Source organism: Lutra lutra, chromosome 9, assembly GCF_902655055.1.
Source record: "Lutra lutra chromosome 9, mLutLut1.2, whole genome shotgun sequence".
Lineage (NCBI taxonomy): Eukaryota > Metazoa > Chordata > Mammalia > Carnivora > Mustelidae > Lutra > Lutra lutra.
Genome location: NC_062286.1, coordinates 19,811,517 through 19,827,220, shown reverse-complemented (window position 1 = coordinate 19,827,220; position 15,704 = coordinate 19,811,517). Strand labels below are relative to the sequence as shown.

The window sequence follows — 15,704 nt, the reverse complement described above, 5'->3', positions numbered from 1 at the left end:
ATCAGGAGGGACAGTCTCTGCCCTTGCCCACCAGACCCTGGGGGGGGGGTGACCAGCCCTTTGGGGTGCCGTACCCTGTTTGCTAGCTATATGTATTTATTCATTGAAGATTTATACTCACCAACTTCCTCCAGGGTTATTTTTGCTCAGTGGGAGCATTCTGAGGTCACCTCTTGCTAAGAATAACCCAGAGGGGGAGGGGGAGGGGGAGGGGGTGCTGGGAGCAGGGGCTGAGCTCAGGCCAGCCCAAAGCCAGCATTACTCACTCCATGTTGGAGGCTTAGTCTCTGTCACAATGCCCAAATGAGTTCAAGAGGGCAAAGCTGCCCCTCTTCAGAGCAGAAGACTTGGGGTATAAACCGGGAAGTTAGGGAGCCATTCAGCTGCAGCTTAAGCCAGCTGGGGACAGTTTAACTCAGCTGTGGGGAGTTGACTCTATGGGCTCATTGGCTAGCCTAATAGGAACTTTCAATTTGTCTCCCAAGTTAAGACAGAGCCCAGATCCCATCTTCGTTTCCAGGCCAGAATGATTCCTTCAACAATCCCTGGAACCTCGATTCATGGACTTGGTGCCCCCCGGCTTTTATGCACAAAATTTCCAGAAAGAGTATCTCCCAACCCTAGCCGCCAGCCCCTCCGAGGGCCCTCCTTACCTGTGAGCCCGTGTGGTCACTGCTGGCGCCCCTCTGCTCACATGTTCGAACGTGTGAGGAAAGCAGGTCTGTCACTTGTCTTACGAGGTTCCCAACCTCTCTTGTAACTGAGCCCTGCAGACTGATCAGCCCATTCCTGCACCTGATCGGTCAAAGCAGCACTCACCAGTGGCATCCAGTACCAAGAGGCTGGCAGCTGGGCTGGTCTTCAAGTGCCAAAGACATGTTGAGGGGTGTGGGGTGGAGGTGTCATGTTTCGAAGTCCAGGGCAAAGTGGGAGACTTTCCCACCTGGAACCTTCCTGAACGAAAGTGTGGAGGGGGACAAATGTGCACGGGGTGGGGGGGGGGACTGCGTGCTGACAGGTGTGGCTGAGCACCTGAGGGTTTCACGTATGAACACATTAGACCTTGGGTGGAGAGGTCTCAGAGGGCGGCCTGTGAGGTTTACACTTTATCGTCTCTGAAATGTGTTTATCTGGAAGGTTTCTGAGGGGGTGGGAGCGTGAAGTGATGGGAGTCATGTTTAGGGAAGCTGGGCCTGGCATCTGTGAGTGTGGTGGGTCGAGCACGAGAGGAAGCAGGAAGATAGGAGAGTGGGGTGGTGCCAGAAATCACCTCCAGAGCCTGCTGGGGGGAGGCCGTGGGGGACAGAATTGGCAGGGCCTGGGCTGCTGGCAGCCATAGAGCGGGGAGAGCAAGGGGAGGAAGGAGATGTTTCAGGCCCCAGGGATGGCGTCAGTGTTACTGTCAGAGACAGAGACTTCTGGAAGAGAGCAGATTTGGCAGCGGCCCTTTTGGGAGGCCACTCTAGCTGGTCTTAGTAGGGGAGCAGCTCAGTGAGATCCCAGCATCTCCATTTTGTTTTTCCAGAAATCCCTGTTGCTTTTCATCCCTCCCTGGTCCCTTCCTTGGAGTCACATTACAGGGCCACCTCCAGGGAAAGTCACGCACTTCCCCGGGTCTGGCCTCCCTGGGCTTCCTAGTTGCCCGTGGCCTTCTCTAGAGCCCGAGCTGCACCTGCACCATTCCCATGCGGCGGGGACTCGCCGGCAGGTGCATCTGGACAGAGCTGTTGACGCTGCTTTTCTTTCATCATCCTCTCCTGGAGAATTGGGTGCCTTTCGGTCCTGCCACCTTGAGAAAGATATAATCGAACTGGAAAAGCTCCAGAGCCCAGCAGCTAGCTTGATCAAGGGGAAGGTGGTGCTTCGAAGTGAGGACAGACGAAAGAGATTATGGCTCTCTGGTCCGGAGAGTTACAGAGGCTGGAGGGGATAGGATTAAAGCTCTGAAATCACATTGTGGGGTGGGCCAGAGGGAGTGTGCCCCAGTGGGGCTTGGCAGGGTGGGGAGATACCCATTTGAAGCTTCAGAGAGGTACATGAAGCATAGAAAAGAAAGCCCTATTTCCCAGGGTGGGTTTCCTTCTTACCAAACCCCAGGCATGGATGGTAGAGGTTGAAAATAGGAATCATTTCAAAAGGGATTTACTTAAATGTATGGATCTCCTATACAGAATGGCTTTTCAGAAGGAGCCTCCAGCTCCTCCTGAAATCCTTTGAGGCTGACTTCAAAGAGCACAGCCAGGCCCTCTTCCAGGTGGACAGGTGTCCCAGCTGGAGGCGGAACCCGGAGTGGCTCGGCCACCAGCAGCCACGTTGGTTCTTGTGTCCACCTGCCATGGCCAGCAGGAGCACGGACTGCCTGACCTCTGAGGCTCTCCTGGGCCCCGAAGTTCTCTCCTGGAATCAGTGTCTGTCTGTCTGTCTGTCTCTGGCACGCACATACATGGTAGAGAGATCTCTAGGAAGAGGAAGGGAAGAGAGCTCCCCGCCCTGGTGGCGAGGAAAATGGTGAGACCCGTAGGGCAGGCCCAAGCTCTCCAAAGTTGGCCCTCTTTGGCTTCTGGTTCTGCTGTCCCTTCATCCCCCTGGTGGCCCTTTTAGCTGCTCCACCAGGGAAAAGGAAATCGGAGGTCCTCGCTCCAAAGTCTTGGAGCCTGACTCCATTCACCCCGGGTAGGCTGAGCAGGGACGCTTTGAGGACCTCTCTTGGGAGCTGGCACGGGGTGACCCTCTCCAGTTCTGTCTGCCTCAAGGCCACTTGCGGCCAATCAGATGCCGGGCTGCCTGCAGAAGGGGCTGCAGGAAGGCCTGGAACAGAGGGGAGGGGGGAGCGCGGGCCTGGCACCAGCGCCTGTGGGACAGGCTGCCCCGCTGTTTGCTGAAGCTAGAGTCAACCTGGGAAAACCCATTGCTTTGTCGGGGGCTGGTGGGCCTGCAGTTGTGAGGAAAGGGGGACCGTCAGTGTGTTTTTGTGGGCACATCTCTGCCACATCCCTGCACATCTGCTGAGAGGGCGCACCCCTGTGTGTCTGTGTGTGACTGTGTGTCTTTAACCAAGAGGCCAAGGCTGGCCGGATGCCAGGGTTCCCGGCTGGCACGGAGCTGGTGCTGCCAAGGGCCTTAAAGGCACAATGGCGGTAACATGGGGTGGGAGGGGCTGCCCACATCTGCCGGCCTCTGGGCCTCCCTCCCCAGCACTGCGCTGCAGTGCGGCGGAAAAGGCCCCTTCCAGCCACAGTCCCTGGCCTCCCACACCTCAGGGGAGAGCGAGGCAGGTGCCCAGAGCCAGCCCGGGACCCTGGCTCAGACCTCCAGGGGCTTCCAGTAAGAGAGGCCGGGCCCTGGGCCTGCCCCCTCCACACCTGGGCCCAGGTGTGCCTGCACACAGCTGGTCCCTGTGCCCGGGCTGCCACCAGCAAATGGGCTCCTTTCACCACAGATGTCTGGGCCTTGTCTCCTTTATTATTTCCCTCATCTCTTATTTGCCAGGTTTTAATTTTTTATGTGTAAATATTATTATTATAATAAAGGGCCTCTGAGAAATCACTTCCTTATTTAGAGCTTCAGCACTCTGACCCACTTGGGGAGCCCAGGCCTCACCTGGAGAGGGAGCGGTGGGAGTTCTGGGGTCTGAGCCAGATTTCCAGCAAAGGGCGAGGAGGATAGGGGCTGAGGCCTGGACAGGTTCATCACCGAGGATTGCTTCTCGCTTTGCCTCTGGCTTGTCCCCGCAATGGCTGCTGTCAGGGAAGCAGCCGGCGGCTTTTCCCTGGCCCTGCTTAGGCACATCAAAGCCTCCTTTTCCTCCTTGGAACCCTTGGGATTTGAGGTTGGGTTTTTCCAGAGACTCAACCCAAAGAAGGAGCCAGCTTTCAAATACCTCTCTTGTACCTGGGTCATTCTGGAAGCTTTACCACTTAGAAGGCATGTGACTCGAGGCAAGCCTTGGAGCCTTTTCCCTCTGAAAAGTGCAGGTAACACTACGAATCCAGAATCCGGACAGTCGTGATAATTACATTGATTAATGTATACGCGTATTTATGTGGGTGCTGTGCTGTGGGTGGAGTGGTTGGAAGGGAGACAAACAGAAACCCAAGTCAGGCAAAGCTCACAAGTCCAGGAGGGAGACAGGCAGGGAGTAAGGGGGCTCAGTGGAGGAGTGCTGTAGTGAGACAGGGTGTGAAAAGCTCTGTAAGCAAACGTCATGTGCAGTGGGCTGGGGATTCAGTGATCACTGGAGTGGACTTTACCCCCACTTCCTCGGTGCCAGACTGGGGGCTGGGGGTTGGGGCCTGGGGGCGGAGCCTAGCAAATGCCTCCCTCCCCAGGGGTGTGAGCCTGTGTGTGTGTGTGTGTGTGTGTGTGTGTGTGTGTGAGAGAGAGAGAGAGAGAGAGAGAGACAGACAGACAGACAGAGAGAGAGCGCGTGTGTGTGTGGAGACAGGCAGACTTTTAGACATCCTGAGAAGACAGCAGAAGGGTGGTGACCAGGAGCCAGGGGCCAGGGGAATGGGGAGTTAATATGAAGAGGGGACAGAGTTTCAGTCTGAGGTGACAAGAAAGTTCTGAAAGTGGATGGTGGGGACAGTTGTACGATAGGGATACTTAATGCCACTCAATTGTACACTTGGAAGTGGTTAAAATGGCAAATAATATGTATATTTTATCGCAATATTTCTTTTTAAGTTTTTTTTTTTAAAAAAAAAAGGTTCTTAGAGAAAGGTAACCTCTGGTCAGTGCGCCAACCTTCAGCCCCAGGTTTTTCCACAACAGCACTATTGACATCTTGGGCCAAATCATTCTCGGTTATGGTCGCAGCCCTGTTCTAGGGCGGGGTTCAGCAGCCCTGACCCCTGTCCCCTGGAAGCCAGCAGTCTCCCCACCCCAGCGTGACCTCCAGAAGTGTCTCAGACACACAACCGAAGCAAAACTGCCCCCAGGGGATGACTGCTACCTTCACCAGCTTGGAAGGAGCCACTCACTCGGGAGCTGAGGTGGGGGGTGGCAGGCAACAGAGAAGCAAGAGGTGGTCGTCCCAGGATGGAGGGGTCTTGCCTGGACAGAAGGTAAAGGTCAGCGAATCCTGAGGGACCCCAGGATGTGGTGGGCAGGGTCTGAAGATCCAGAATGGGGCAAACCAACCATGGGTAGGCGCACAGAGTGCAATAGGATCAGGCTTTACCCAAATCTGTCGCTCCCCTCCAGCTCTACTCCCAGGGGAGAGAGGGGCTCTCACGGCCGCCATTCCTGTTCTACCACTCCTGCTGCCCCGTCCCCCCAGCCTCACAGGTGAGAAGCAGAGAAGGTTGAAATTGTCACCTTCAGCTGCTGGTGGTGGCTTCTAGAAGGGCCAGGGACATCTGCGGCTTCCCCTACTCCCATGGGGAAAAATGAATATTTCAGGGTATGTTCTGTCTCCTTTCGAGGCAACTGAAAAATAAAAGCCAACAAAAACAGAATTTTAAACAGTTGCTTCTGCCATGCAACTTAGTTGAAGCTCCCTCTGCGCCCATGAGCAAGGTCTGGGTCTTAATCGAGGCTTGGCACTCAGGGATCAGCAGTGGATGCTGAGCGCCTGCCGGGCACCCTGTTCCTGCTGAGAAAGCAAAGTCCCTCCTGCCGGGAGTGGACGGGCCAAGGATGACGGGGACCAGGAAGTGGCTGGGAGGAAGGCGTGGAGGTAGGGGCAGAAGGGTGCAGACCCGGCTCTCCTCGTGGCTTCCTTGCGTGAATTAGGCTGTTCTCATCAAAGATGCCCCTTTCAGGGTGCAACCAGCCCCCCTGAGAGATGTGGACAGTCACTTCAGTCCGTTTGCCTGTGGTCCTCCTTCCTTCATCTCAATGGTTTCTTATAGGTGGATTCAACCTGCTCAGTTGCCTGGGCCCCAGAGAGGGAGCCAGTGTGGGTCCGGGGCTGGCTGGGGCAGGGTGGAGGAGGTGTGTGTGTGTCTTCTTTTTTTCCTTCCTTTCTTTTCTTTCTTTTTTTTTTTTTTAAAGATTTCATTTGTAAGTAGTCACTATACCCAATGTGGGGCTCAAACTTACAACCCGGAGATCAAGAGTCACATGCTCCACCAACGAGCCAGCCAGCCACCCCAGGGTGGGAGGGTTCTTGAGGGATAAGTTGGATCAAGGGCTGGCCTGGGCGGGAATCAGCAGCTTCCCCAATCCCAGAACTTTGGCTAACACAAGGTCATCTAGAACCAGAGAGAGTGGCTCAGTTGGGAGGAGAGGAAGGGTGGGCAGGAGAGGAGGGGTACTTCAGCATGCTAAGCTAAGCCTGGGGCGGTAGCTGTGCAGAGCACTTCCCTTCTCCTCATTTGCCCACCTCTGGAAGGGGGGGGTGGGCCTCGTGCTACTGCAGACCGGGGTCCTCCGGGGTGGGCCTGGGAGGGATGCTTGATCAGAGCAGGTGGGGGGCAGAGCAGGTTCTCCTGGCTCTCTCTGCTATGGAGCTGGCAATCAACAGGAAGTGAGTCCCAGGGTGAGAAGAGGCCATGTGGTCCCCAGGCAGGAAGTTAGTGACAGCAGAGTTGTCTCAAGCAGCTTGGTGGGGCTGGGAGCCTGCCCCAGTTGGAGGTGTCTGTGGGGCAGCAAGTGGCCAGAAGGAAAAAGGACACAGCCATGGTAAGAGCTTGACTCCGACCTGAATTTCCCAGCCCACATTGGCCCAGCAGACCCCCAGCCCACCTCCCTGGCAGAGGCATGTTCAGAGCTCTGTGGTGCCCAGCACGGCTGGACATTGTGGGGGAGCTGTGGGGGCCCGGGCATCCCCCACACTACTTGGGCTGTCTCAGGGTGAGAGGATTTCTACCAGGGAGGGGTTTTCTAGGTCAGGGAACCCTGTTGGCTTGAGCCGGGAGGTGGGAAAGGCCCTCTCAGTCCTGGACAGAGTGTGTCCAAACACTCAGGGATGGAAGCTAAGGAGAAAGACAGGGCCTACTGCTCCCTTGCATTCCTGCTTCTGACCTCCTGGCTCTGCTGGCTTCAGCCCTCTGTGCCCAAGGCTAGGCTGGCAGAGGACTTCTGGCTGAAGACTGCACACCTTTGCAGATTTCCCTGGGAGCTTCCCTTGGGGGAAGCAGGCCTGCTCCAAGCTACCCCACCTAGCCAGGAAAACAGCTTGGCTAGTCCCTCTGCTCGCCCACAGGCTGCTCTGTGTGCCCGGAGCCTTGTCCAGGGAGGACTCGGGTTTTTATTTTGTTTTTATTTATTTATTTTGTCCCCAAGGCCCTTGTCCCTATTGGCCACCCTGGGGGTTCCTCAATGGGCAGCTCAGGCACCTCAACAGGGCTCAGAGTTGAAGATATAGATCTTAGAGCAGACGTAGCCTTCGAGATTGTCCACCGCGAGGGGAGGGAGCCCAGTGCTCTCTCAGGCTGTTGGGGTGCGCTTTGAGGGGTACAGCTCTTTGGAGGGAATTTGGCAGGCCCTCCAGCAGCTAACCCACCTCTGGGACCCCAATCTACTGACATAGGCAGGCGCACGCAACTATAAGTGCACGGGGCTCATTGCTGTGAAAAGCAAATGGCCCAAAGGCCCACTATTAGGGAACCGTTTGCATAAATTCTGGGGCCTCCATTCACTAGAATGTGGAGCAGCTGTGAAGTAGGAGAGACAGCTCCATATGCACGGGTATGGAGAGATGCCCACTGTGCTTGTTAAGTGGAAAAGCAAGTTATAGAACACGGAGTAGTAAGACACCCTATTAGGAAAAAAAATCCTGGATCTGGCTGTGCGTGTGAATCCATGTGTGTAAACATGTAACTCACAAACGATTGTAGAAACGTAGAAACAAAGTCTGCAAAGGATCCTCACCAAATTGTTAACAAGGGTTTACCTGTGGTTTTGGAGGTGGGGGATTGAAAAAGGAGCTTTAATCTTTCACCACGACTCATTTTTGTATCATTTGAGTTTTCATACGTGTCTTATAAACAAGGAAAGAGAAAAAGACTTTGATGGAAAAAACCTCAGGGGTCGAGCCTAGGCATCTCCCCTTATAGGTGGGGCAGCCGAGGTTCCCTCCTGGGCAGCGCCCCGCCGAGGTGGTAGGCTAGCCTCGCATTTGCCCTTCCCGTAGGCGTTTGTGAATGGAGCCGGACGGGGTTGCTCAGGGCCGGCCTGTGCCCATGGACAAGAACGCAGGGGACGCTTGCCTCTTCCGCACCATGAGGGCACCTCCATTCTTTCTGAGATGCCCTAGCCTACTTCCCCCAAGGACAGAGTGCTCACCAGCCTCTCCTGCCCCCAGGCCATCCTTACAAAGTGTGTGACCTTGAGCAAGTCATGGAATTCTCCGAGAGCCTCCTTAGGAAGGTTGAGTGGCTCAAAAGGGTTCATGGTGAGAAGGAGCCTTGCCCACCACGCAGGGGCATTTACAAAGGACAGTTAGATGATTACTCTTTTTTTTTTTTTTTTTTAAGATTTATTTATTTATTTATTTATTTGACAGACAGAGATCACAAGCAGATGGAGAGGCAGGCAGAGAGAGAGAGAGGAGGAAGCAGGCTCCCCGCTGAGCAGAGACCCCGATGCGGGGCTCGATCCCAAGACTCTGGGATCATGACCTGAGCCGAAGGCAGAGGCTTTAACCCACTGAGCCACCCAGGCACCCGTAGATGTGATTCTTATTACCTGGAACCGTAGCAAGTTCTATTCTTAGACTCTTGGGGATGAAGGGATACATTTCCTATTAGAAGGGGAGCATGAGACACATGCGGGAGGTGGGGTGGGGGGTTCGCTGTGGACACTGCAAACTGCTTGTGGGGGCTGTAGGCTCTCCAGGGTCGAGGTGCCAGAGAGCCAGTGGGGTCCAGAGCTGAAGGAAAGAACTGTGCTGGGCTTTGGGGCCCAACAGAATGCTTGTCTGGGAGGCCTCCTTTGACCCTTCAGCTCCAAGATGCAGCTAGTCCCTGTTTGGGTCTGGGCCTTGACAGGCCAAAAGGAAAGCTGGGGGGATCTGGCAAAAGTCAGATCAGCCCAAGGTGACCAGAATTGATTGATGGCACTAGAGTCTTCTGAAGAAGGGTCGTGATTGGAAGTAGGGAGAGTGTGAGGAATGTTTGTTTTTTTAAAAAAATCCTTGATTGATTTATTTTTTGTGAGGCTTGAACTCCTAACCCCGAGATCAAGAGTTGTATGCTCTACCCACTGAGCCAGGTAGGCCCTCCAGAATGTTTGTTTTCACTTACACATAGATGTATTTTTTTTTTCACTTATGTATAGAGGGACGTTTGTTTTTAATAGGGGCCTCAGAATTGGCTTGGAGGCCCTCTGTCACCTCAGGGAGTGGGGGGGCGGTGGCGTGGGTCACAGCGTGGGCAGTGAAACCAGGCTGGCAAACCTGCCTGCATTCTTCTTCTGCTTCTTATGCTCGAGTCCACAAACCCATTGACCTCAGCGAGTCGGGCCCAGGGATCCCTTGAAACTGAGAGCAGAATTATGTGTGTATTTGCTTGCATGGACGCTTATGAGGACAAGGTTTTCTGGACAATGGGTGACATAACCTTCACCAGAATTTCAGGGGGGCTAGTGATCCAAAAGAGGAAGACTAGTGATCTAATCCTCCCCTCTTGTTTCTTCATCTTTCCAGGTGGAAAGCAGTGACACACCAAAGGACCCCGCAGTGACCTCCAAGTCCCCGTCCATGGCCCAGGACTCAGGCCCCTCAGAGCTGTTACCCAATGGGGACTTGGAGAAGCGGAGTGAGCCCCAGCCAGAGGAGGGGAGCCCCGCTGGAGGGCAGAAGGGCGGGGCCCCAGCAGAGGGAGAGGGTGCGGCTGAGACCCCGCCTGAAGCCTCCAGAGCCGTGGAGAATGGCTGCTGCACCCCCAAGGATGGCCGAGGAGCCCCCGCAGAAGAGAGTGAGTCCTGGGGACAAGGGGCCGCCTCTTCTGGGATCCCCAGGATTCCCCCAAGGGTTAGAGACTGGGGCCAGCAGGCCCCAACAGGCATGGGAGCTGGAGGTCTACTTGCCAAGGCTGTACCCCGGGGGCTGCTGGCTGGATGCAGCCTGCACACATGTTTTATTTGGCCCATGTAGTGTTTTAAACATTTTCAAAAATTAGTTGCCAGTATTTGAAAATCAAGAAATTTCACATAAAAATCTGGAGTTTTGGCTTCTCATGGAAAAAAAAAAAAAGCTAGATCTGGCGACAGTGGGTTTGTAGAATGCCAACAGTTGCAGGACTGGGGTGATGGCTGTCCCCCACACCCCTTTGTAGGCTGGTTGTGAGCCTCAGTTTCCCTCAGCCCTTACCTGGCCTGCTGCTTCTTCTACAAGACCTGCAGCTCTCGGGGACTGCATGCTGAGCCCCTGGCCTGGGTGCTCCAGGCAGGGGATGCCCTCTGCCAGGAAGAGCCCACTTAGCCTGCCCCAGCACAGCGGTCTCGAACCCACCACAGTTCAGCTGACTCAGCTCAAGTGTGGTTGTGACTGAGTGGGATGGGGGCAGCGCAGAGGGGGGTGACCGATGTGCCAGGCCCCTTCCTCCCCAGACTTTTTGGCCTTGCCCTGGAGTCCTGGAAAATTGCCTGCTTTTCTCTTTCAGGTTAAGCCAGTGATTTCAGGGCCAACCGAGCTGTAAACATGTTAGTAATGAGGACAACTAGCATTTGTACCGGGCTTCACAGTTTACAGAGTGTTTCCTCATATATTACCACATTTGATCCTCCCAGGGCCCTGCCAGGTTGTTTTGCATATGTGCATTTTAATTCAAAAAGTCTTCCTTCCAAGTGCTGTTGATGGAATGAGTAAATCGATTAATTGGCATAACTTACTTTGCATGGATCCAAACCCAATATTCATGCAGGATTGAGAGCATTTCCAGAAAAGAGATTTCCAAATTAAAAAAAAAAAAAAAAAAAAATATATATATATATATATATATATATACATATGTATATATATATACCTATATTTCATTCATTTATTATTCAACTAATATTTAATGATGTTCTTGTTATGTGCAAAGCACTTCCTGAGGTACTCTGTATTCATTCTTTTAGTCCTCCAAACTATCTTCTTCAAGAGGTATTATTATTCCCATTTTAAGGCAAAAAAAAACCCCTGCCACTTAGCAAGATGAAGTGACTCGCTCAGGGCACCCCTGGAGCCTGTAAGTGGTAGATCCAGGATGCATTCGGTCTTGGCTCTAAAGGTGGTGTGCTCTTCTGCTGTCCCCTTTTATTCTGCAGGGGGGCTCAGGGCTGGCTGTCCGGGAACTGCCCAGCGCTCCTGGCCTCACCTGAGTGCCTTGTGGGTGTGGGTAGGTCCTGACACTGGGTGGGAGTGTTCAAGGGGCTGGAGTGGAGGGAAACCCAGGAGAAAAGGGAAAAGAGACCCTCTTTCTCCCGCTAAGAATACCAGGTATTCCATTGTGGAAACTGGGGCCCCATCAGTAAACCCAGCCCACCCCCGCCCCCCACCACACAGTGTGCTGATTCCTGGGACCCCACCACGACTGGCTGGGGTCAGCTGCAGGCCTTCCGGCCTGGTGGGATGGAGCTAGAGTTCTCAGGCCACTCTTAACCCTTGAGTGTTTGCTTTCACTTTGGGGTCTCTCTGTCTCCGCTTCTGTTTGTTCTCCAGAGTTCCTTCTTCAGTCAGTCAATAGGTGTTTGTGAAACCTCCATTTGGTGTGTGTGTCAGGATCTGGGCCAGGAGCTGGGGAAACCATCAAGAACAAAAACCTGGTTCTTGCCTTCAAGGACCTCACAGTCCGCTAGAGAGACAGCCGTTAATGAGAAATTCACGCTGAGAGGCGTGTGATTCTATAGGGAGATAGGTTCTCTAAGAGAAAATAAACACAGTTCTATGAGGAACTGTGACCAGGGAAACCCCAGCCAGCCCAGCCTGTTCCACGGAAGCGGAAGGATGACTGGGGGTTCACCAGGTGAGGGGTGGTGTAGGAGGGACTGAAAACAGGTACAGAGGCTCCCGGGTAGGAGGGAGCAGGGCACCTGGAGTGGGCCTTTGAGGACATCCTCCCGGGGCATGGCGGTGTGTGTGTGTGTGTGTGTGTGCGTGCGCACGCGCACGCACGCACAACGTGATCTGCTTTATGTTTTGAAAAAAAAATCACTTTGCACCTTGGTTCCCAGAGTGGAACAGAGAGGCTGGGAAGCGGGGTTAGGGGGCTGCTGCAGGTGTGGAGGGGAGGAGGGCGGCTGTAATGAGGTGGCAGCAGAGGTGGAGAGAAGAGGGCAAGCACCAGGAACCCAAGGGGAAAGGGGAGAGATGGTATCGAGGTGAACTCCTGGGTTTGGGATTTTCGTACATTAAGGGGGACCTTCCTCAGAATGCTCAAGCCTCCCTGACCTCCCAGTAGCCTTGGAGCATCCTGTGTTGTGTGCTTGTGGGCCTCCGAGCTGGGGGGACCCCTGAAGGCCACTGTGCATTGGCTGCATGCTGAGACTGGCAAGGTGCTGCCCCGGGGCATGGCAGTGGTCTGCTGGAGGCTCGGCGGCCCAGCCCACAGCCAGCCACACAGAACGCATACACAGCTGCTTAGTTCCAAGGAGGGAGGAGACTAAGGCCCTAGGGAGGTAGCAATTTGGCCATGGTCTCCCTTCCATTCCCTCATTCCAGGTCTCCTCTCAGGGGACCCCATTCCTCTCCCCTAAACCCCTCCCATTAGTTCCTATACAGGAAAAACGGAGGACTTTAAGGCAGCATTCCTGTGCACACAGGTGCCCCAGATCCTGGTAGTACAGCCAGGAGAAAGAAGGAGGAACAGGGGAGATGATGAGTAATCAGGACAAGAGCCACCTGGATAGGCAGGTGGTGGCCTTGGGACTGCTCCCGCACTCCTAGCATTAATGCCGCCATGATTGTAATAGAAACGATGGTCATATGGCTTCCTTTTACTGGATATTGACTATGTGTTGAGTGTCCTATATCCCAACTACTCAAAGTGGCCCAGGGACCAACTGTGTTACCTGGTATCACCTTGGAATTTAGAAATGCAGAATCTCAGGCCCTACCCTAGACCTGTGGCATCAAAAGCTACATTTGAAAGAGATTCTCATGATTTTGATGGATAGTGAACTTTAAGAATCCCTGCTCTTTAGTTACCTGTTCTCTTGCTTAATTTTTGTGATCATATGAGGAAGACTCTTATTGTCCCCATTTTTCAGATGGGGAGACTGAGTGTTTAGAAAGGTTAAGGTACTTACCCAAGATAATATAGCTAGTGAAGGATCGGATTAGGGTCAGCACAAAGCCCTTTTCTGCTCAGATTGGGCTAGTGACTGCCCTCTGAGGCAAGCCTGGCCTTAGCCTTGTCATGGAGATTTGGGTTCCTTTTAAAGGAAATTTGGGGTGGTCCCCGGCCCCGTATAGGCTTAGACTGACAGGTAAGTGTGGTAGTGTTGGACGCACCCTGGGCTCTCCTGCCCCCTGGACCTGAGATACTCTAGGGTCATGTCTGAGGCTGCCAGGGCCACCCTGGGAGGCACACAGCCACCTGGCCCGCCTGTGACCCTGGGTCTGGGCCAGGAGCAGATGGACTGCAGAGGGAGTGTTGAGAGAGCAGCTGACCCTCCTTGACTCAGGACAAGTTCTGCATTCTGAGGCAGGCCCATTTGTTGTTTTGCTGGGCCAGGCTGGAAAGTGTGTGTGTGTGATATCACTCAGTGGGCATGTGCAGAATCTGTCTGGGAGAAAATTCCAGAAAGAAGCCAGTTGGAAACTGCACGAGGAAAAGTACTTCTGTTTGGGGGAGCATGGGGGCCAGGGAATAGGGAAGGGGAACACGAAGGTGGTGGAGGATAAAGTGAACGGGCTGGGCATTCAGGAGCCCTGAGATCTGATTTCCGCTTTGTCAGTCACTCTCAACCACCCCCCAGCCTCAGTTTCCCCACTAGCAAAATCTAGGGGCTGGGCAGGTGCTCCATCATCTCTATAGCTCCCTTCAACCCTGATTCTCTTTCATCAGAATGAATAGATGATTCCCCATAATGAGATGCCATGGAGGGAAATGTTTGAGAGGTCAGAGGGACCCCTCTGCGGCCTAGCCCGAGGGCGGGCGCCCCCTCCTGGCAGCCCAAAGCCTCGTTGGGAGAACGTCCAGGTGTGAGAGAAAAGGGGGAAGGGGGCTAGGGACGGGAGGGGGACCGGGCTCCAGGGAGCCCGAGAAAAAATCAGGGGAGCTGGCTGTGCTGAGCAGAAGCACGGAGGAAGAGACAGCAAGACCGGGTGAGACGTACCTTCAAAGGCCTGTCGTGTAAAGTGTTAGCGAGCACCCCCGTTCCTGACGCGCGCCCATGACAGACGCTGGCGCTTCCTCCCCGCCCCCCCCTCCCCGGGCAGCCGGCTGGGCACCGTCCCTGTCCCTGTTGGTGGCCCGCGCGTGTGCCGTTGCTGGCTGCCTGGGCCCCTGCCTCCTCTCCCCTGGGCTCCGGGGGCGCTGTAACCCCTGGGCTGCCCCTCCCCCGGGGGCAAACACTCAGAACCCCAGGGCTTCTCTAGTGAGAGAGAGGGAAAGAAACTTCCTCTCCGGGGGCCGGAGGAGGCCTTCGATGCTGTGTCTGGTTTCCGCTTCAGAGCCAGGAGATGAAGTAGGGGCTGTTTTTTCCGTTTTGGGCTCCCCCACCCCAACTACCATGAGCCAGCCTCATTGACCTTCCTGCTTTGGGCCCAAGCTCAGTATTCTTGGCTTCAGAGATAGGAGTTCAGGGGCCCAGGTGGGAGGAGGGCTCTCTGCCCCCCCACCCCCACCCCAGGAAGCTCTGGAAGGCATAATCACCACAGTCCCACAGCCAGGGGTGGCTAGACTGCAAGGTGTGTGCTGGGCCTGGGAAGGGCATCCGGGTGAGGACCTGAGAGGACCAGGGTGGGAGGACAGGGATATTCTGGAGGAGTGTGGCTGCCCTCCCAAGTGGGGTCCGGACAGGGACGGGGAGAGGATGGGACTCTTCTATAGACAGAACTTCTGGGGCTTCTGCCCCCCCGCCGGGGAGCCTTTGCTTCTAGGAACTGGAATCTGGGCCTAGCTGGAGAGCTGCAGAGAAGAGGCGGAGGGAAGTGCCTTAGGGAAAGGGATCCAAACTGATATTTATCGAGCACCTACTACATGTTACCTCCTGCTCCAGGCACTCAAGGTTCCCAGTAACCTAAGATTTTAAACAGTTGGCTATCTTGATTCAGTGAGAAAACAGGCTAGAAGAGGTTACAGAGGTCACATGGAAACACCTGGAATCCAAGTCTTTTAGAAGAAAGGTTCAGGGTGGGGAGTGGGGGTGCAGAGGCAGGTATGGATAACAGAACCACAGTGTTGAGACCTGCAGAAGGACCCTAGAGATAGATCATCTCCAGCCTCATTATCTTCCAGATAAGGAAACAGCCTCAGAAACAAAGTTGCTTCACCAGAGTCTTGTTCCAGTGGCCCTGTACCCCGCTGCCCCCGAGGACATCTTTGCCTCACTCCCTAGAAGCATACAGCTCCCTTCCAGGGCAGGGGGAGACTGTGGCGTCTGGCCCCTTCTCTGGGAAGGGAGCTGTTCCTAGACAGCCCCGTCTGTGTGCCTGAGACAGAGTCAAGGGGCCAGAAGCCGTGGCCCTGGCTTTTCTATTGTTCTTTCGGATTTGGGCCTCCAGAGCTGCCCCAGTCCCTTCTCTGCTCTAGGCCGTGCTCTGAGTCCTTGGGGCCAGCATGGTGCCTAGCACGCAGTGGGCCATCAGGTTTGACACATGAACAACTGAA

At 54.5% G+C, this 15,704-nt stretch overlaps 1 protein-coding gene across 4 annotated transcripts in view; it reads left to right on the top strand.

The window, feature by feature from the left end:
• The window catches only part of DNMT3A (DNA methyltransferase 3 alpha), a 98,386-nt gene that overhangs the window by 44,009 nt on the left and 38,673 nt on the right, over positions 1–15,704 (top strand). For all 4 annotated transcript variants that reach the window (XM_047744104.1, XM_047744102.1, XM_047744105.1 and 1 more), the window contains exon 4: positions 9,593–9,863. In XM_047744104.1, the coding sequence (XP_047600060.1) occupies positions 9,593–9,863 (271 nt within the window). The remainder of the gene's footprint in view (positions 1–9,592; positions 9,864–15,704) is intronic.